Below are 21,938 nucleotides of genomic sequence, written 5' to 3'. Positions count from 1 at the left end.
TCCCCCCAAATAACTCGACATACATATGTGTGTGCTTTTGTTTGCCTATTGTTATCATTGAAAAAAAGGTTCTGGTTAAAGGTGCCAGAGGCAGAGGCAACTGGGATCAATTGGTGTCTAACTAAAAATTTTTGTAACTTAGAAGTAGGTCATTTGGTCAACATTAGGTCTAACGTTTGAATGTGATTAATTTGAAATGATTCAAGGTTTCTATATTAATTCCAAGCATGAACTCTAGAGCACATATTGGCATCCCTCTTCCTGCTATGACTACTAATGTTATTTTTATTACATACCATCTTGAGCTTCCTGTCGTCTCCCTGGATCTGGTCTTCTCTTTTTGCCACCTTTCAGACCTTTGGTTGAGGTGGCTGCATGTGCTCTTCCTTTTGAAATATTCACAGTCAGAAATCAGAAAACATAATTTTACACTAAAATATGAAGGTAAAAGAAAATATGCCGATAAAGACATGCTCACTGTCGTGGAAACAAAGACAGAGGGAGAAAAGAATAAATGGAAGGGGATGACTTTAAAAATATATTAATGTACATACCAGTGATAACAGAGTCCAGGGTTTGCAGACTCTTTCCCTTCAGCGACTCTGTCCCACGTTCCATCGCAAACAGTAGTTTGGCAATCTTGGCCAATTGGAAAGTTTTATCGGTCTGCCGATAAAACTCACAATGGACTCTAATGTCGTGTCCCATAAAACGAGCAACTTGCTCGAGTTCCTGATTATTCAGGTCGAGAAGCTGACATAAGGCAGCAACATGCTTCCTTAATTTTGTTGACCTCAACAGTTCTGGGTTTTTGGCCTTGCTCTCTTGTGCGTATTTTCTGAGGCAGTCACATCCACGAAGATTGGTGGTAGTTCCTTTTTTGGCCATCATTTAACTTCTCTGTTCCTTTCGATTTCATACCTTTTTGTTTTTATTTACATTTTGCCTTGAGGGCCTTAGCTTCATGCAAATCAATGTGGTCCTTTTCTGATCCACTGCTGTTGGACGACCGGGACCCCCTCCCTTCACTGAATGCTGGTTTGTGGTCATCTCCACTTTGGGCGGATGACACAGACTCCTCTGATGATGATGATGGTGTTGACCTTGTGGAGAAGGCTCCGGAATAAGGCTCAGCACCAGGCCTCTCTTTGAGAAGAGGTGTATGTTGCCCTGATCGTTGGTCTTTACGCATTTGAGCCTACACATCAGGGCAGAAGAGGGAAAAACAGGGAAAATTGTTAATTTTGTAGACAACTGAGATGGTGAAAAAGAGTTTTATGCTAGATCTCGGCAATTCTGTACAAAGTTTATCTGTCTTTGCCAATGTTTTCAACACTTGTCTTCCAACTTGCATTCATGAAAATACGACAATGTTTTGTCGTCACACATTTTCACAGGATGGAAAGTAGACCAGATGGAACTAAAACCTCCATTAATAAAACAAAGTATGAGTTAATCAGCACGCATTTTCTAGTCTCATAGAAAAGAGACAAATAATATAATTTATTAAATTAAAAACTGGGCAAAAATCTATGGACATTTTAGTTGACGGGCAAAAAAAAGAGTAAAATGAATATGATTATGTAAATTAACTCAAAATATGATAGTAATAAATAAAATGGTACAGAGTAGTATTTGAACCTGTGATGATAAAACTCATGTTGGATACACGCTTCGGATGTTCTGTGAAATTAAGCAACTGGCATTTAAAAACACAGTAAAGCAGCTCGCGTTGGCCTGCAATCCGCCTCATTCATTCGGTATTTAATTTAAAAAATACATTTTTCTCGAGAAAAAATGGTTTCTGGCTAGACTAAACATGTCTAGTTTAATATAATACAGCGAGCCAGAGCACTGGTTCATTTGTCTATTTATTTCAATTCGGTATGAGTACAGAAACTAACAATTTCTGTCTCATTTTTGCCGAAATATAAACCACATAAATTCAACGCGACGCGGCCTTGCCGTAACCGCCTGAGCGCAAGCCATGTGCGTTGTTCCTAAATTGCTGTGTTCGTAGTTTGCCATTGTTTCTTCGTGTAGAAAAAAAACTACATAAAGCAGCTTTAAATTAAAATCGGCCTAGAGTTTACAGTACGCCGCGAGTAACAAGTCCTTCGGTGCTCAGTACGCAGATTGTTACGACGACACTCGTATTCGCGGGTACCCGTCTCTCGACAAAGAAAGGGTGATTACTTACCTGAGCATTCTCATTCTGACGGTGGTGCTCCCGGTTAGGGGCGAGTCTTCTCCGTGTTTTCTCCATGTCGTCAAAAAGCCAAATGGTGTTGGTTGTCCCGGTATAGAAATATAAATGGCTTGAGTGCGCCGAAAAGTATAGCGTGAAGACAACGCTCCTCCAGCCTTTGAAGCCAACCGCTTCTTAATTGATGCGAGGGGGGGGAGCGGGGGGATGGGCAGAGCAGCAACTTGGGAGCGAAAACTCTACTTAAACATGATTAACCCTTTCATGGTCTTCTCACTTTAACGTTTCATATAACATAATCAGAAATTCACACAAATTCCTAAACTACATAAAGTATTGTAACAACATTTCAAAACACTTTAGTTATTAATTTATCAATCAAAGAAATTAAAACAAATAAAACACCTACACTGTGTATGCAATGCTCTGCTTCGGTTATTACAGTTTGGGATATTGTCAAAGGTGTTCCATATTTACGTTTGTCCATTTTTCCTACTTCCAAGACTACAACTTCACTTCAACAAGGTGACCGGCTCCCTTCCGCATCCAGCATTTAACAGTGCTGCCATTGAAACCAATATACCACGAAACTGTCAGAAGGGCTCAAGTTGTAGTTTATCAATGTAGTCATCCAATAATACTGAAATAACAACCTATATAGTCCAGTGGTTAGCACGTCGGCTTCACAGTGCAGAGGTACCGGGTTCGATTCCAGCTCCGGCCTCCCTGTGTGGAGTTTGCATGTTCTCCCCGGGCCTGCGTGGGTTTTCTCCGGGTGCTCCGGTTTCCTCCCACATTCCAAAAAACATGCGTGGCAGGCTGATTGAACACTCTAAATTGTCCCTAGGTGTGAGTGTGAGTGCGAATGGTTGTTTGTTTCTGTGTGCCCTGCGATTGGCTGGCAACCGATTCAGGGTGTCCCCCGCCTACTGCCCGGAGACGGCTGGGATGGGCTCCAGCACCCCCCGCGACCCTAGTGAGGATCAAGCGGTACGGAAGATGAATGAATGAATGACAACCTATATTTCCAACCTGCCTTTCCAAAAAGATGTGAAATGTTTCTTAATTTAATACAGGCGTCTCACACTCGCGGGCTACAAGACGCTAATTTCAGGCCCCTCACCTTGATGTGAAACTTTGCGTCAACGAAGCGAGTCTCCACTTTGTGTCCCCCCCCCCCACAGAAACCAAATATGTGTCACACCCTAATTACTGTCCATTGCATTCTTAGGAGGGCGGCCCGGTAGTCCAGTGGTTAGCACGTCGGCTTCACAGTGCAGAGGTACCGGGTTCGATTCCAGCTCCGGCCTCCCTGTGTGGAGTTTGCATGTTCTCCCCGGGCCTGCGTGGGTTTTCTCCGGGTGCTCCGGTTTCCTCCCACATTCCAAAAACATGCATGGCAGGCTGATTGGACACTCTAAATTGTCCCTAGGTGAGAGTGTGAGTGCGGATGGTTGTTCGTTTCTGTGTGCCCTGCGATTGGCTGGCAACCGATTCAGGGTGTCCCCTGCCTACTGCCCGGAGACAGCTGGGATAGGCTCCAGCACCCCCCGCGACCCTCGTGAGGATCAAGCGGCTCGGAAGATGAATGAATGAATGAATGCATTCTTAGGTACTCATCAACGAGTGGGTACTTAGCCACTGACAAAGACGCAGCTGTCCTGCACAATCTCTAATGTAGACATCTTATTTTTTCAAACCAAAAGTTCATTTTTACAGTGTAGCCATGTGAAAAGCTGTTCTAAAAGGACACGCATGGATGAGCAACCATCCATACTGACACTCACACCTAGGGACAATTTAGAGTGTTCCATTATTCTTTTATGCATGTTTTTGGAATGTGGGAGGAAACCGGAGTACCTGGAGAAAACCCACACAGGCCCGGGGAGAACATGCAAACCTCATACAGGGAGGCCGGAGCCAAGATTGAAGGTTATCAGAACCTAGCAAGGGGCCGGTTGCGATTTGTTGTTGTAGGAACTGATTGACTAAAGGGCCGTTCACACGGCACACATTTGCGCCGGCGCTGCACCGATATATTTTGCACCGCAGCAAATTGTGTGGAGCGTTCACACTAAATCAGCATGTATTGTATTGTATTGTAAAAAGCCGCTTCACACGGCAGTTTCTGCAGCGGAGCAAAACGACAGAAAACAAACGAGCTGTCGTGTTGGTTCTTTTTAAAACGTACTGTATATACACAACTCAAGCGACTACTAGACCGGCACGTCCTTCTCCTTCTCGGTTTCCATGCCTTCTGCTCGAGAGTGAACACCCAAGAAAACGTAAATGAACGATGACTTCAATGACACTCAGAAAAGCAAACACTAATGCGCCAAACTGAAAATCAAGAGAGGAAATCACAAAATAAATTCTATGGGGGGTTGTGAACAAACAACTCCGAGACAGGGGGTTCGGTACTCCATACCCACGAAGCACCCCCCACAGAACTCCCCGAGGGACACGGTCAAACGCCTTCTCCAAGTCCACAAAACACATGTAGACTGGTTGGGCGAATTCCCACATACCCTCGAGAACCCTGCTAAGGGTGTAGAGCTGGTCCACTGTTCCACGGCCGGGACGAAAACCACACTGCTCCTCCTCAATCTGAGGCTCGACTTCCTGACGGACCCTCCTCTCCAGCACCCCTGAATAGACCTTACCAGGGAGGCTGAGGAGTGTGATCCCTCTGTAGTTGGAACACACCCTCCGGTCCCCCTTTTTAAAAAGAGGGACTACCACCCCGGTCTGCCAATCCAGAGGCACTCTCCCTGTTGACCACGCGATGTTGCAGAGGCGTGTCAACCAGGACAGCCCCACAACATCCAGAGCCTTGAGGAACTCCGGGCCTTGCCACTGAGGAGCTTTTTAACCACATCGGTGACTTCAACCACAGAGATAGGAGAGCCCACCTCAGAGTCCCCAGGCTCTGCTTCCTCCAAGGAAGGCGTGTTGGTGGAGTTGAGGAGGTCTTCGAAGTATTCTGCCCACCGGTTCACAACGTCCCGAGTCGAAGTCAGCAGCGCCCCATCCCCACTGTACACAGTGTTAGTGGTGCACTGCTTCCCCCTCCTGAGACGTCGGATGGTGGACCAGAATTTCCTCGAAGCCGTTCGGAAGTCGGCTTCCATGGCCTCACCGAACTCTTCCCATGCTCTGGTTTTTGCCTCGGCGACCACCAAAGCTGCGTTCTGCTTGGCCAGTCGATACCCGTCAGCTGCCTCTGGGGTCCCACAGGCCATAAAGGCTCGATAGGACTCCTTCTTCAGCTTGACGGCATCCCTTACTGCTGGTGTCCACCAGCGAGTACGAGGGTTGCCGCCACGACAGGCACCAACCACCTTATGGCCACAACTCAGATTGGCCGCCTCAACAATAGAGGCACGGAACATGGTCCACTCGGACTCAATGTCCCCCGTCTACTCCGGAACATGGGAAAAGCTCTGTCGGAGGTGGGGGTTGAAACTCCTTCTGACAGGGGATTCTGCCAGACGCTCCCAACAGACCCTCACAATACGTTTGGGTCTGCCAGGACGGACCGGCATCTTCCCCCACCATCGGAGCCTACTCACCACCAGCTGGTGATCAGTTGACAGCTGCGCCCCTCTCTTCGCCCGAGTGTCCAGAACATGCGGCCGCAAATCCGATGACACGACCACAAGGTCGATCATGGAACTACGGCCTCGGGTGTCCTGGTGCCAAGTGCACATGTGGACACCCTTATGCTTGAACAAGGTGTTCGTTATGGACAGTCCGTGACGAGCACAGAAGTCCAATAACAAAACACCACTCGAGTTCTGATTGGGGGGGCCGTTCCACCCAATCACGCCCCTCCAGGTCTCACTGTCATTGCCCACGTGAGCATTGAAGTCCCCCAGTAGAACAAGGGAGTCCCCAGCAGGAGTACTCTCCAGCACACCCTCCAAGGACTCAAAAAAGGGTGGGTATGCTGAGCTGCTGTTTGGTGCATATGCACAAACAACAGTCAGGACCCGTCCCCCCACCCGCAGGCGAAGGGATGCAACCCTCTCGTCCACCGGTGTGAACCCCAATTTACAGGCACTGAGCCGGGGGGCAATGAGCATGCCCACACCTGCTCTGCGCCTCTCACCGTGAGCAACTCCAGAGTGAAAGAGAGTCCAACCCCTCTCGAGAGAACTGGTACCAGAACCCAGGCTGTGTGTGGAGGCAAGTCCGACTATATCCAGTCGGAAATTCTCTGCCTCACACACCAGCTCGGGCTCCTTCCCTGCCAGAGAGGTGACATTCCATGTCCCAAGAGCTAGCTTCTGCAGCCGAGGATCGGACCGCCAGGGTCCCCGCCTTTGGCTGCCGCCCAGCTCACATTGCACTCGACCCCTTTGGCCCCTCTCATGGGTGGTGAGCCTATGGGAAGGGGGACCCACATTGCCTCTTCGGGCTGTGCCCGGCTGGGCCCCATGGGTGTAGGCCCGGCCACCAGGCGCCTGCCAACGAGCCCCACCTCCAGGCTTGGCTCCAGAGGGGGGCCCCGGTGACCCGCGTCCGGGCAAGGGAAACCTAGATCCATTTATTGTATTCATCATTGGGGTCTTTGAGCCGTGCTTTGTCTGGCCCCTCACCTAGAACCTGTTTGCCATGGGTGACCCTGCCAGGGGCATAAAGCCCCAGACAACTTAGCTTCTAGGATCATTGGGACACACAAACCCCTCCACCACGGTAAGGTGACGACTCACGGAGGGCCCCAGAAAATCCAGTTCATTTTATTCTGCTTTGGACATTGAAACTGGAAAATATGACTTGCATTCAATAAGTAAAGAATTCCAATTCCAAGAAACCAAGAAACGATTAAATTCCATATTAGAGTTTGGAATTATGTTGCTTTAAAAACAATTGTAAATTTTTAAGTCAGTTTAAATATACTGTGTGTGCGGTTGTGTTTGTGATCATATATATAATTTTATTTGCTGTAATTATTTTAGGAGTATGTGACATTGGTGATCCTCGTTACTCAAATACTGTATGTAGATGTTGCTCAAAATTTATCATGCTCGCCTTCACAGCAGACCTCAAAGTTCAAAAAGGCTGTGGCAATTTTGATAATTGACTTAGTCATTGGCCATGAAGAGGAGCGGCTGTTACCTGCTCCAAAACGAAGTTTTTGCAGCACCCCTCCCCCCAGACATGAGTTTGTTTACATTTCAATTAGCAGAGCTGCGCAGAAGCCAGCCACAACGCTTTGCAAGAAAAAAAAGAGTTAGGTACTGTATTGCAGAAGTGTCCCCAGCATATCCAATTTATTTCATTCAGCTTTGGACATTGAAACTGGAAAATATGACTTGCATTCAATAAGTAAATAATTGTTTCATCTAAATTCCATATTAGAGTTTGGAATTATGTTGCTTTAAAAACAATTGTAAAATTGTAAGTCAGTTTAAATATACTGTGTGTGCGCGGAGTATGTGACATTGGTGAGCCTAGTTACTCAAATACTGTATGTAGATGTTGCTCAAAATTTATCATGCTCGCCTTCACAGCAGACCTCAAAGTTCAAAAAGGCTGTGGCAATTTTGATAATTGACTTAGTCATTGGCCATGAAGAAGAGCGGCTGTAACCTGCTCCAAAACGAAGTTTTTGCAGCACCCCTCCCCCCAGACATGAGTTTGTTTACATTTCAATTAGCAGAGCTGCGCAGAAGCCAGCCACAACGCTTTGCAAGAAAAAATGAGTTAGGTACTGTGTTGCAGAAGTGTTCCCAGCATATCCAATTTGTTTCATTCTGATTTGGACATTTCAACTGGATCATTATGATTTGCATCCAGTAAGTAACAACAGTAAGTATTCTTTAGTAGAAATCATGGTTGCGTTGCTCAATCAGTCTTGATAACAGAATTTCCTTATGTGGGACATGACTATGGTACACGTCCATTATGAACATGCAAGTATGTTAACAAAATACATGTGTAAGAACACATGCAGTCAAATGCAAAAATATATGCCCCAACAAAACAAATAACACAAAAATGGCAGTATACAGTACAGGTATATGAATAAAATACATTATAACAAGAGTAGTCACAAAATGAGGGCTCTTTGCGACCTATAACAGCTGGTGGCTTTTCTTTCCAATCACTCACTATCTCGAACTTGACCTCCCCTCGATCACCACCCAAGACAGCGTTGCTCAGCTGTCCAGAACCTAGGCTGTGTGTGGAGGCAAGTCCGACTACCGTATTTTCACGACTATTCGACGCATCGTACTAATGGCCGCAGTCTCATTAATGCGTGACATTTCTGTATTTTACACATACACAGGACGCATCGTACGAATAGCCGCAGTTTTACAGTGGTAAAACATACGCCAGCTTAAACATACGGCATGCATGCGCGCACTCTAACACGTTAGCTTGAAGCATACGGTAGCATGCCAAAACATACAAATAAGATAAAAACACGTTTTTAAAAAGGCAACGAAGCAGAACTGAGTTCGGGTGTATTTTATTTAGCCATCGTACAATGTTCTCACGTTTTTCGATCAATCATCACCTAGAAATCCATCAAACTCCTCATCCTCTGTATCAGAAGCAGAGGACTGCACATCTCAGTTGTCATTGAATGCATCACATGCTAGTGTGAGTTGCTACGCATTGCCGAGCGGAAAGAAGGAGTAGCAACAGCAAAGTCAACATTTCTCTCGTGTGAAGCTTTCCCACATTTGAAAGTAAAGAACAGAGCGAAACATGGTGGCAGCGCGTGTGTGTGTAGAAAGAATTGAACAATTGTGCAAGTACCGTAATCCATCAAAAACGCCACGTTCCCTCTCGTTGTTGCGTATTGTGGCGTAACTCGCCAAGCGCTGCCTCTCACTCTTTGTAAAGTTGTGTTTGCCACCGATCATCCATTGTTCCCATGCCGTTTGCAACTTTACTTTGAACGCCCGGTTGATGCCAATGTCCAGCGGTTGGAGTTCTTTAGTCAAGCCTCCGGGAATAACGGCAAGCTCAGAGTTCATTTGCTTGACTTTTTTTTTCACCGCTGCTGTGAGATGGGCACGCATGCCAAAAGCATAACCGGTGGCTTTAAGTTTGAACTGAGCTTCGTAGGCGTGCGTGTCTTTTTGTCGAATTTATTTTCAGGGGTTCTTAGAAACCAAAACCGGAGTTGTTTTGCAACAAAGCACATTGCCACACTCTATACAAGTGTTGATACTGGCTTGAGGCGTCCACTTACACGCCCACCCTTCACCATTGGCGGACTAGCTTGTCTGTCCTCTCTCTCCCTCTCTCTCTCTCTCTCTCTCTCTCCCTCTCCATATATGTATGTATACACGCCCACCCTTCACTGATTGGCCGACTTCTTTCACAGTCACTTCCGCCTTTTCTCTATATAAACAGCGTGTCGGCAGTCAGTCAGATTTTGGAACTCAGCGCATATAAAGGACGCTCCGCACCATAAGGCGTACTGTCCATTTTGGAGAAAATTTAAGACTTTTAATCGCGCCTTATAGTCGTGAAAATACGGTATATCCAGTCGGAACTTCTCTGCCTCACACACCAGTTCGGGCTCCTTCCCTGCCAGAGAGGTGACATTCCATGTCCCAAGAGCTAGCTTCTGCAGCCGAGGATCGGACCGCCAGGGTCCCCGCCTTTGGCTGCCGCCCAGCTCGCATTGCACCCGACCCCTTTGACCCCTCCCACGGGTGGTGAGACCATGAGAAGAGCTTTAAGCTAGCATTTTCAAATTCTGATTAGAGTCGGCATACTTGAAACATGCAATATTCCACAGTATTTAAGTTTGAGTCATTCGTGTGGACATGCAGCAAGGTCATGAGCAATATTTCTTCTAATTTTCCATTTGTAATAGCATTCACTCAAACTGCCTGAGTATTACTTGGACCACGGTGAGCAAATTCAAACAAGCGTTACACCTGTCTAAAACCTGAGATCACAAGTTACATGAAGCAGATATGTTACAAAACAAGCAAAAATCAAACCACTGAATAGAGAGTTGTAACATATATACCAGCCCTCATTCGTTACTTTTATTTTAGCATGGGTCTTTTCAAGAATAATCAAGTCTCAATACAACCTGTAGCAATATGGTCCCACACTGCCTACTCATTAATCATGGAAAGCATGTCATTTAGTTAAACACAAACATTTCTAGTCTCCTGTCCACCGAAAAGTGTGAAAGAGGTTTAAACAAACAAAGAGGCTCATTTAAGGGGCTCGTAAACTATGTCCACATATGGTTTTCGTGAATTAAGCGGTCTCAAGGGGTGTTCACACGGCAAAATTTGGTCCGGTGCTACACCAGGGCTGCCCCAGTAGAGCGTTCACGCGTGCAAATTAGCTCCGGTGTAGCCCCAGAAAACAGCTTACACCGGACCAAATTTGATCCACCACAGGGAGGTGGTTTAAAAATTTGCTCCGGAGCAAAAGCTCGTTTGCGCAGCAGCACCGATGTAAATTTGCACGTGTGAACGCAACTGGGTTAAATTTGCTCCAGAGCAAATGCTTGTGAAGAGTTTACGTACGGCGAGAATGCGTTGCTTTCACGCTCTGTCGGACTGCATGTGTTTGTTTAATAACGACACAAGACTTAGCTGGTAACATCTTTCCTTTTGTAGGAGACTGGACTGTCTCGGAGTTGTTTGTGTAGTTTGTTCCTTTGTTGTGTGCTCACAACCCCCCACCCCCATATAATTTATTTTGTGATTTCCTCTCTGATTTTCTGTTTGGCGCATTACGTGTTTGCTTTTCTGAGTGTCATTGAAGTCATCGTTGATTTGCGTTTTTCGGGGGCGGTCACTCTCGAGCAGAAGGCACGGAGACCGAGAAGGAGAAGGACGTGCCTGTCCAGTAGTCCTTGAGTTGTGTATACGTTTAAAAAAAACAACAACACGACAGCTCATTTGTTTTCTGTCGTTTTGCTCCGCTGCAGAAACTGCCGTGTGAACGCAAGTGGGGCTGCACGACGCTGTGCCGGTGCTGACATGCTCAGCGGCTTTGTTCGTGTGAACGCTCCACACATTTTGCTGCGGTGCAAAATATATCGCAACAAAATATATCGGTGCAGGGCCGGAGCAAATGTGTGCCCTGTGAACACCCCTTCAATGTTGCCTGCAGCTGCGCATTGTGCGCGCCAGCATCACCGTGTGCGGCTGGGAGCACGAGAGCTACGCGAAATTGCTCACGAGCACAATTTAGAGGGAACATTTGTCATGCAGACATTTGGCGACTGATTCACAGCCTCTTCTAAGGAAAACCATGCCTGCAAGCTGAATTCTCGCAGTATTTGTGAATTCACACCAACTCCAGAATCCATCCAATAAAATAAAAATATGTGCCATCCTATTGTCAATCCCCATGATAAGTTATTTTATGATAAGATATTTGATTAATTCGGCTTGATGCACTCAGTAGGAGTTGGCCACCATGTGCAAACACGATGCCGTCTCTCAACGGCTTTCAATTCTCGCACACATTTTATTCATAAACTCCTGTATGTAAGTGTTCTGCCCACAATAAAAGTTTCGGGCCATTTCATTAATAGAAATCGTGTTTAGAATATTCATTTAGTTATCGCGGTGCATTGTGGGTAGCAGACGCCGTGTTGGTAGCAGACTAATCGTTCCAGAAAGCCCGATTGTGGTCGTTGCAACTGGTCCTCTTGCGTTATATTCCTTTCGTTTCACCTTCGAAAGCAATGGCTGTAAGTCTGCTTGTGCTTAGAATTATTTAGAAATGTGTTTCGGAGATCGTTTTTCTTCAATTGTTGTCATTGAAACTCGCTAGCTCAGAGTACTGCTAACGACATAGCGATGATGCTAAATGAATGCTAACAACATAGCGACGATGCTAGGTCGGTGCTAGCGAGCTAATTAGCATGCGAAAGAATCGCGAAAACACCTTGTTTATCGTTGTTTGTCACACTTCGAGCTGCATTTATGTCTTTGTTTAGTACCAGATGATTTGTTATGTATTTATGTACACGAGGTTAGTGTTTAAATCTGTTCATTTCAGTTTCACTCTACATTTCATTGAGCTGATGTCACAGTTGTTCACTGTATGTGTACACATTGAAGAGATACAAATGTCAGATCGTTTTAAAGTGTTATTTTCTTTGTCAAATTGTAATGGTCAGACAGTTTAAAATTATGCTAAATGCAACGTTTATTTGTGCCTCAACAAAAACAACTGATGAAAAGTGGCTTTAACGAGCCTTGAACCTCTCTTTTGTGATGTAATACATTTTTCTACTTGTTTAAGTACAGTACTTTTGGATCTAGACAATGTAAAATGTAATGTAGACAAGAAAAAAATGCTATGTCCCTTCATTGCGTTCTATTGAATACAATTAAAGTTTTGCAAAAATGATGGTGGATTTTGGGTAGGACTGAGGCTTTACTTAATTTGGGTACTATTATTAATTGCATTTCCAATTTTAATCGGATACATTTAACCAAATCACATGGAAATAATAGGAGTCCAACACAAACTCAGAACAAACACATTCAATAAAATACATTCCTCACAAAAAATTGAATTCACATAACTTGTAACGGTCTTTGAAAAACAAACAAAAAAAGCTATGATGGCCAGTCCCTCCCACCCCCTCCAGCCCGCCCTGACAGCACTTGGTAGCTCCTTCAGCCAGAGACTGTTACACCCGCGCTGCAAGAAGGAGAGATACCGACGCTCGTTCCTACCGACTGCTGTCAGGCTGATGAATAAAAAATAAAAATCATAATAATAATAATAATTAAATGATGTGAAGGAAAATTGTAAGTAGTACTGCGATTTATCCATTTTGTGTTCATATTGCATTTAATTGAAAGATGTTTGTTGTTTTTTTCTCTTTCTTCTTTCTACATACATTCTTGCTGCTGGAGGCTGTAAATTTCCCCAGTGTGGGACGAATAAAGGATATCTTATCTTAAATAACTATTTCTCAAGGTGGCTCTTCAAAGAGCAGCAAGGGGATTTGTCATTTATAATTTTGGTCCAGTACCAAATTTCGACACTAGTTGAAGTAGAGAGCAAAAAGTGAAATTGTTGCAGTACCAAATTTTGACACGAGCTGCAGTAGAGAGCAAAAAGTGTGAAGTTGGTGCAGTACTGAATTTCGACAGAAGCTGCAGTAGAGAGCAAAAAGGGTGTGAATTCCTGGCGAAAAATTCTCAACATGGACCCATTCTGGGGACCTTTGGGGAAAAGCACAGGGTACCCGTTTTGGACACTTTGGAGTTGATTTAGAGGGTGTCAAAGTGAGGACCGGCCAAAATGTCCTCACTTCGTCAAAATGTCCTCACTCCGTTGGTTAAAAACTCACACCGGTCCTCACAATGTAGTGAGTACAAGAACGCTGCAGTTTAAGAGAAGGGGAGGGGTTAGAGAAGAGACACACACAGCAGCACGCGAACAAGACAGACGAGGAGACAGGAGAGCTAGTTAGTGAAAAAAACAACACAGTGGAAAGCGGAAAGGTGAGAAAATGGATAGGAAACGCAGTGAAATATGGACTCATTTCAATTTATTTTATAGTTCAAAGGCAGCGTGTAGAGTGTGCAAGGTTAAAATATCCCATAGATCAGGCTCCACAAATAACCTGCACAGGCACATCAGAAAAGTCCAACCATCAGTACAATTTGAAGAGAAAAGACAAGCAAGGGAACTAGCTATTAATGAAGGTGCTAGTGTGTCTGCAACTGTTGCTGCTGCTGCAATGTCACAACTGCCTAGATGTACAACCCAGAGCTCTATGAGCCACTTTATGCAAAAAGCTATAAAACCAGCAAAACAGAACACAATTGACAAGGCACTGGGTAAAATGATTGCAAGGGATTCTCAGCCATTTTGTGTTGGCTGTGTGTTGTCGCAATATCTGTCCCCTCATAGAGAATCTTCTCCAAAACAGGGCAAATGTTAACAGAGAGGAGAAACAAGATCAACCCCTCATAGCTGAGGCATTTGGTTTTTCTTCATGCCAATCTTCGCAAAAGACAATCTAAAACCTTTACCTGGATGCTGCTTTTTTCTTTTTGTTTGACAAATTTTAATTTATAATTTGTTATGTGGTATTCAATGCAAGTTAAAAGCTTATAAATATACACATTCAGAGATTGGAACTTTTTGATAACCTTGTTTTGAGATGGGTCTTTGTACTTTGTTTTTATTTTTGTAGCACTCCATGTTGTACTCCATGTTGAGTATGTTCAGAAGAATATTGCGCTCAAAGCGACAGAGTAATCGCTTCGTGCGCAACAAACTGGGAATAAGTGGATCCCTGAAACAGCAGGCACAGAAAGGAACTTTGTCACAAAATAATATTTATTCTAAACAAAAAGCCCCGTCTAAACAGAAAACTGAAAACGCTGGTTACTAAAAGAAAAACAGGAATTAAATATAACGAGATGACAGAAAACATTTGCGCAAAACGCCATGGAATAGGATTAGGCAAATACTATAATTGTGAACAAGCGGCATCGAGGAATGTTACAATCCTCAATATTCTTAAGGTAGCATATTCAAAAGGGTATGGGCAACAGCAGTGGCACGGCATGGAATACTCCGGCAGTGAGTCGATTGCCGGAGCGCCTAAATATAGCTGGTGCAATCACCGATAAAGCAGGTGTGCAGGCGGCAAACATGAGCGCCTGCCCCCTGCTGTTGAATATGGAACATGACATAAGTAAAGCCATATAGATAATAAATATTTGATATAATGTCTATTTTTGCATTAGTAATTCATTTTACACATAATATTACGTTATTTTTGGTATTAAATTTATTTAAGCAACAAAAAAGCTGAGGAGGCATTTGGGAGCCGAAAGAGCCGGCTCTTTTTAGGGAACCGAGCCAAAGGAGCCGGAATTCCCATCACTACTTTTGTTTGATTTTTTTTTCTTATTTAATTAATCCTTCCCTCCATTTTTTTCAGCGTATATTGACTGGATTTCTTTCACATAGCTATTGGCATGTTCCCCTGGCATGAAGTGTCTCGCTGTGCTTGCTGCATGACGATTGCTCCGGTCATGGCTCTTTTCACCCCCACCCCACGGGTTTGCGCAGGAAAAACGGTAACGTCACGTTGGAACTGTAGTTCTAGTTGATACTGAATCAAAGGGGGTTAACAATGGTGTGCATGTGTTTATTTTGTGTTTGGACTATTTTCATTATTTTTACACTGGTTTTACAAGATTTTGTTTTTAATTTGTGTGTCACACTCGTGTTTCTCTCCACATGTATTTCAGAATGCATTCACCCCTCTGACAGATGCCAAAACACGGAGCCATGTTGACGACGTAGGGCTTGTGCTGTCCTCCCTCCAGGCTAGTATATACCGGGGAGGCTACAGCCGCTTTGCTCCCTATTAGCTACACCTCCCCAACTGAAACAGAACCTTCCAACTGGACATGAAGAAAGTGTGTGTGTGTGTTTGCGTAAACAGAGGAGTGTGAATATAAGACAGACAATTCTGAGGCCTGGATATTGTAATACATGCCATTTAAGCATAATTTCAGCATCTCCTGAGAGAGAGAGTGAGAGACAAAAATATATGAGACGAAAATGAAAGCTGACATTTTTCATCTTATAACTCAGATAATTTGTGCCGTGTATTTTGATATTGTGGGGTTTTCATTTCGAAAGATTTCAACATAGTTTTCAGCTGTAGAAATTGTGTCCATGGTACCAATAGAGTAAATGTTAGAGTAAAAATTTAGGACACGGATGACATATTTATCTGATACATATTGTTGTGTAGAACAGCCCTCTGAAAGATAAATATTGAGTTTACCGGTAGTTTTTTTAAACCAATTTACCAATGAAAAGCATGTGTCTCCAAATCTTGAAATAGTTTTTCTTCCAAAAACAATGAAAATGAAATTTATCCTTAAGTTTGAGGAAAATAGAAAATGAACTAAAATCATTTAGAGATTCAAGCTTTTCATAGCATAGCATTGTCATTTGTTTAAAAGTATTTAAAGGACTATTCTTGTCGTGTTTCTTCTCTCTGCATCCTTTTGCACTTACTAATTGTGACTGGTGCATTTTATTATGCAGTTTGGGATAATGTGAAGAGGTTTTGAGAACATTGTCATATAGATGGAGCTTTTGTGAACATTAGCAGGCAGGATAGCTAATTAAAACAGCCCAAAGAAGCAACGGATTGTTAATTCATTGACCTCCATCGTCTCAAGATCATGACTTTCATGTCTCATTTGTTTTGAGGAAAAACTTTTTTTCCACTGACCTCTACACATTTCACAGTGCAGTTTGATTATATTAATCGTAAAATGTTCCTGCGGTAATTTTTCGTCAATTAAAAAAAAAAGATTTTATTGTCTTCAGTTTCTTTGGGTTTTTTTTGGTCCAACAATTAGCTTTTTCAGAGACTCAACAACTTCTCTTTTTTGAGTTCATTTGGGGTAGTTTGGTCATAATCCAAAATTTAGACGGGGATGTGGACAGAAGAAATGCCAGCAAGTATCAACTTCTGTTGACGATAGAGACGTGAGAGTAGTTAGCGTCGGAGTTAGTCACGAGGGAAAAAAAATAGGCGAATCAGCACATTTTTAGACTGTAGCTTTATTGACTAAATATGTGGTTTGATATCACAGTAAGCCAAAGGTTTCCGTGGACAGATCAGTGTGTTCATGCGTTTAGTCACGGATTCTGTCAAGTAGAAAGCGGGAAATGACTGTCATGGCAACCCAAATATTTGTTCATAAATTAGTGAGAATCTGTGAGCTAAACTATGAAAAAAATGATTGAATCAATAATTCATCTGAAGAATGTGAATGACGAGCGAAGTCACAATCCTTCAGATTCATTGAGCCTTGTGCTGCACTAATCCTTTTTTTGTCCTGAGTAGCGAAGGGTATTGGGGTGTAGATGTTTATTTTTTGTTTTTTTCAATGTTAATTTTTTAAATAAGAACTTCCAATAAATTCGTTGGTATAACTGATCATTTTTATCTGTCAGATCTTCAAATCTCCATTCCCTCTCGCTCACTCAGGTCCTCATCCTCCCTCCACCTTTTTCTACCCTCTGCCCGTCTCAGTACAATGGGGTGCAGAGCCTTCAGTCGCTCTGCCCCCAAACTCTGGAACTCACTTCCTCCCAACATTCGTAATATTGACTCTCTTTCCTTATTCAAAACCCAGCTCAAAACCCACCTATTCAGACTTGCCTACCCGCCTTAAATCCTTTCTTTCTTTATTATTTTATCTGTGTTTTACCATTGGTCTTGGCTGTACAGTGTCCTTGAGTGTTGTGGAAGGCGCTTACAAATGTCATTTATTATTATTATTTATATTGCTGGAAAATGTTTTAGTATATATTGCACTGTATTTGATCATCTTTGAAAAATGTTCATTTGCTTTTTTTTCCATCCAGTAATTACAAACTAATGGAGGTAAAGATATAATACCCAAACAACATATGATATTTGAACTGTGCAGCGAAGATTTTATCTTATATGAAATACATAATGGTATAGTGTTTTAGATTTAGGCAATTAGATCGGTTGCTAGGAAAAGCCAGCTCCTTTTCTATCAAGTCACGTTCCGATTTCTAGCAAGTCTTTACAAATAAATACATTGTAGTTATACGATATGTGTGCACATTTGTTTATGCTGTCAAATGTACCATTTTGCACACGTAACTTGTAATTTCCACATAAATCTGAGACATATCAGTGCTGTAGGTGTACATTTTTTCTCTTTTTTTGTTTTTAATTCAGTTGATTTTGCTCTTAAGTTATACTTAGCGTGACCTAGCTTACTTTTCTAGACTATCAACCTTTACTCTTTGGGAAAAGATGATACAATGATATACATGTGAAAAAATAAATCATTTATGAACAAGCTCATGAATGATGTACATAGACGTCCACGGAATCATAATCTATAATGTCGATGAACGATGCTACTTGGGGAAAAGGGAGCTTGGCCGCAGCTGTATTGTGAGCCGGTCTACAAGCCACTCTTTCCACCACGTGCTGTTTACAAACATTCCCAATTAGTGCTGTTGTTCCACACATATCTTCCCTTTTATATCTTCTCACAAATCAGAACCCGCGGATGCGCCACATTCAAGGTGGCGTAAAAATCATCAGGGCGGTTTGGTGCTGCTGGTTCAAATCTGTACGTTCCGAATGACCACGTATAATATGCTCAGAGACAGGATGACTCGAAAGGTTTTCACTCTGCTGAATGTCTGATTCTGTAACTACTTTATCCAAGTGCTGCTTCCAGTAGGTGTTGTGGTTCAAACCAAGGCTTCCTGCACTGTCATTGTATGTGCATGTATTATGGTTCTTCCACTTGTCAATAACCATCAATAAAGTTTGGTTTTCTCAACTTTTTTTTGATGCTTGGTTTCCATGTTACACGTTTTTTAAGATTTAGGATTTTTTAATGCACCCTATGGGAAAAATTGCAGATGTTGTGGGTTATTTGTGAGTAAAACACAATGTTCTTGCATGCAAATAACAGATGTCATCTGTTTTACTTTGTGGTACATCAAAAATAGGGGATAGGGTGTTTTGGGGTTCAATAACATCGATCATTTCATTGTGGGAATCGAGCACTCCATGAAAACTAGATTGTACGAATGACCTTAAAACAGATTTTGCGGCAGAAATGTATCCTGTTCGTTTTCCGCGACAAATGGGACATATTTGTTTTCTCGAATGAAGTAAATTAATGTGCCCAATAACGAGTCTGGAAAGAAGACTGAAGTATTAATTCAATCTTTGTCAGTCACACAAAAGTTAGAGAAATATTGACTTGTTTTGATATTTCCCATTATTATTTATGATTCCACAAGGTGATGAAGAGCACACTTTGAGACATGTCAATTATGTCTGTCCTTGCTTGCTTTTTTATTAAATAAGACATGAATTGCGCTCAGTTTGAATGGTGTACTTAGAAAAAACAACTTGTGATTCGGCTGAAAGATATGCAATATAAGTGTTTAATTGATGAAGGGTTTCACATTGCACAAGTTCGTAATGTCTCACTGACCAAGAAACAGTCAATCAATAATGCAATGCAGGTCACATGTTAGAGAGGCAGTTTTCAAACTGGATATTTTCAGGATAAACGAAAAATAAAATAAAGATAGAAAAGAACTCATCTCTGATACCCTGAAAAAATGTGTTTTGAATTTATTCCATTTTATATTGTCAAATGGTTGCACAAAGTAAAATCATCCATTAATTTTCAACACCTCTTATCCTGCAAAGGCAGATTCTGCAGCCTTACTAGCTATCTTCGGGTGGAGGGCAGATGACACCCTCAACTGGTCGCCCGTCAGTCGCAGAGGCGAATGACCTTTCACACCCACATCCACAGTGCCACTGAGTGGGAACCGATCCCAAGCTGCCCGCACACAAGTCAGGCGAGAGGACCACTATACCATCAACGACAAATTAAAATCATTCATTCATTCATTCATTCATCTTCCAAGCCGCTTGATCCTCACTAGGGTCGCGGGGGGTGCTGGAGCCTATCCCAGCTGTCTCCGGGCAGTAGGCGGGGGACACCCTGAATCGTTTGCCAGCCAATCGCAGGGTACACAGAAACGAACAACCATTCGCACTCACACTCACACCTAGGGACAATTTAGAGTGTTCAATCAGCCTGCCACGCATGTTTTTGGAATGTGGGAGGAAACCGGAGCACCCGGAGAAAACCCACGCAGGCCCGGGGAGAACATGCAAACTCCACACAGAGAGGCCGGAGCTGGAATCGAACCCGCTACCTCTGCACTGTGAAGCCGACGTGCTAACCACTGGACTACCGGGCCGCCTAAATTAAAATCATCTGGATTCAAATTTTTTAAAAGTATACATCTTTGTACTTAAATAAAATAAAATAAAAATGATCAAGATCCAGATGATTCTCTTGTATGCAGCCCCCTTGGAAAAATAAAATTGAGGACATTCAACACACAAGTCAATTGGCTAGCACACCTACCTCACAGGTTGTCGGTTAGAATCCGGGCTGTGGCCTTCCTGAGTGCCGTTTGTATGTTCTCCCTGTGCCTGTGTGGGTAATCTCAGAGTACTCCGGTTTCCTCCAACGTTCCATAAGCATGCGTGGTCAGTTAATTGGACAATAATATGTCCGAAAAGGTGTGTTTGTGAACGCAAATGGTTGTTCGTTTATGTGTGCCCTGCCATTGGCTGGCAACCAGTTCAGGGTGTATATTTTAAGTCTTTCTACTCGAAAGTAAAATACTGTAATAACACCAATAATATTATTCATTCATTCATTCATCTTCCGAGCCGCTTGATCCTCACTAGAGTCGCGGGGGGTGCTGGAGCCTATCTCAGCTGTCATCGGGCAGTAGGCGGGGGACACCCTGAATCGGTTACCAGCCAATCACAGGGCACACAGAAACGAACAACCACCACGCTCACACTCACACCTAGGAACAATTTAGAGCAGGGGTGTCCAAACTTTTTGCCAAGGGGGCCAGATTTTATGTGGTAAAATGTCGGGGGGCTGACCTTGGCTGACATTCTTTACATTGAACAACAATATTGTTCAACAAATTTTAGTAAGCCAGTCTGTTTCACATTTCCATTTTTATTTTAATTTCAACAATCTTAAGAATTTCTTTTGGTTCATTTGAAACAGGTATATCACATGCAACTGCTTATTCACTTGACTTTTTCTTAAACAGAAGTCTCCTGAGTGCAAATCGATTGATTTGAAACATAAAATGTATCACCATGACTTTTCAATAGTCACAAAACCTTTGACTCGAGCAACAGGGAAATGAACAAGCAATACACATATCCACAACTGCAAGGATCATTTGAAATATGACATATCAGTCAATATAAACACGGAGTGATGTCTTGTTAACTCGTGAGTGATGCCCTCTAGTGTCAAAATGCTATTACTCATTTAGTGAATGCTATTACTCATTTAGCCGCTAGAGGGAAGCAGTACTCTATGAAACATCACTCACCAGTCTACGAGACCTCAGTCAATGCAACACGTGTTCCATTGCGCCCAACCTGCGGGCCAGACGGCACTGATTTTATGACAGGGGCCGAGGGCCGGATGAAATTTGACCGCGGGCCGGATTTGGCCCGCGGGCCGGACTTTGGACATGCCTGATTTAGAGTGTTCAATCAGCCTGCCACGCATGTTTTTGGAATGCGGGAGGAAACCGGAGCACCCGGAGAAAACCCACGCAAGCCCGGGGAGAACATGCAAACTCCACACAGGGAGGCCGGAGCTGCAATCGAACCCGGTACCTCCGCACTGTGAAACCAACGTGCTAACCACTGGTCTGCCGGGCCGCCCTACCAATAATATTAGTAATAGAAAAAAAAACGATAGCACTCACCAAAATGGTCGTTGCTCGGCCTTTTTAGAGGACTACTTTTTTCTCTCTCGTTGAAAGACATTCAGGCAATACTGTATTCCGTTTTTGCTTTTTGTTGGTTTCCTTGTTCGCATCAGTTTGAGGCTTGTCGATGCAAGGCTCTTTCTTCCATATTGGTTTCTGTCCACCATCTTGTGGTCATTTGCCGACATCACAAGAGTAATGAATTTGGTTTGTCCATCAGTTTTTTTTCTCCGAATCAAAATAAATAGCAGGAGATAATCAGAGGCAACCAAATGAATAAAAACTAATAGGATTATGAATTTTGCAAAGCCATATGAAAATAGACAAAATAATTAGCGTTAAAAATACATATACTATTTCAATGAGAATCATCAGA

The 21,938-nt window shown here is 43.2% G+C and overlaps 1 protein-coding gene across 11 annotated transcripts in view; it reads left to right on the top strand.

Annotated features, from left to right (window-relative positions):
* The window catches only part of rbfox1 (RNA binding fox-1 homolog 1), a 256,048-nt gene extending 237,496 nt beyond the window's left edge, over window positions 1-18,552 (top strand). For 9 of the 11 annotated variants that reach the window (XM_052049733.1, XM_052049732.1, XM_052049731.1 and 6 more), the window contains one exon: window positions 15,442-18,552. In XM_052049733.1, coding sequence (XP_051905693.1) covers window positions 15,442-15,564 — 123 coding nt within the window. In that variant the 3' untranslated portion in view covers window positions 15,565-18,552. Of the gene's footprint in view, window positions 1-15,157; window positions 15,268-15,441 lie in introns of all 11 variants that reach the window. The other 2 variants (XR_007959562.1, XR_007959561.1) reach the window with 1 other exon arrangement.
* Window positions 18,553-21,938: the final 3,386 nt, after the last annotated feature.

Source organism: Hippocampus zosterae, chromosome 17, assembly GCF_025434085.1.
Source record: "Hippocampus zosterae strain Florida chromosome 17, ASM2543408v3, whole genome shotgun sequence".
NCBI lineage: Eukaryota > Metazoa > Chordata > Actinopteri > Syngnathiformes > Syngnathidae > Hippocampus > Hippocampus zosterae.
This window is presented reverse-complemented; position numbering and strand designations above follow the sequence as displayed.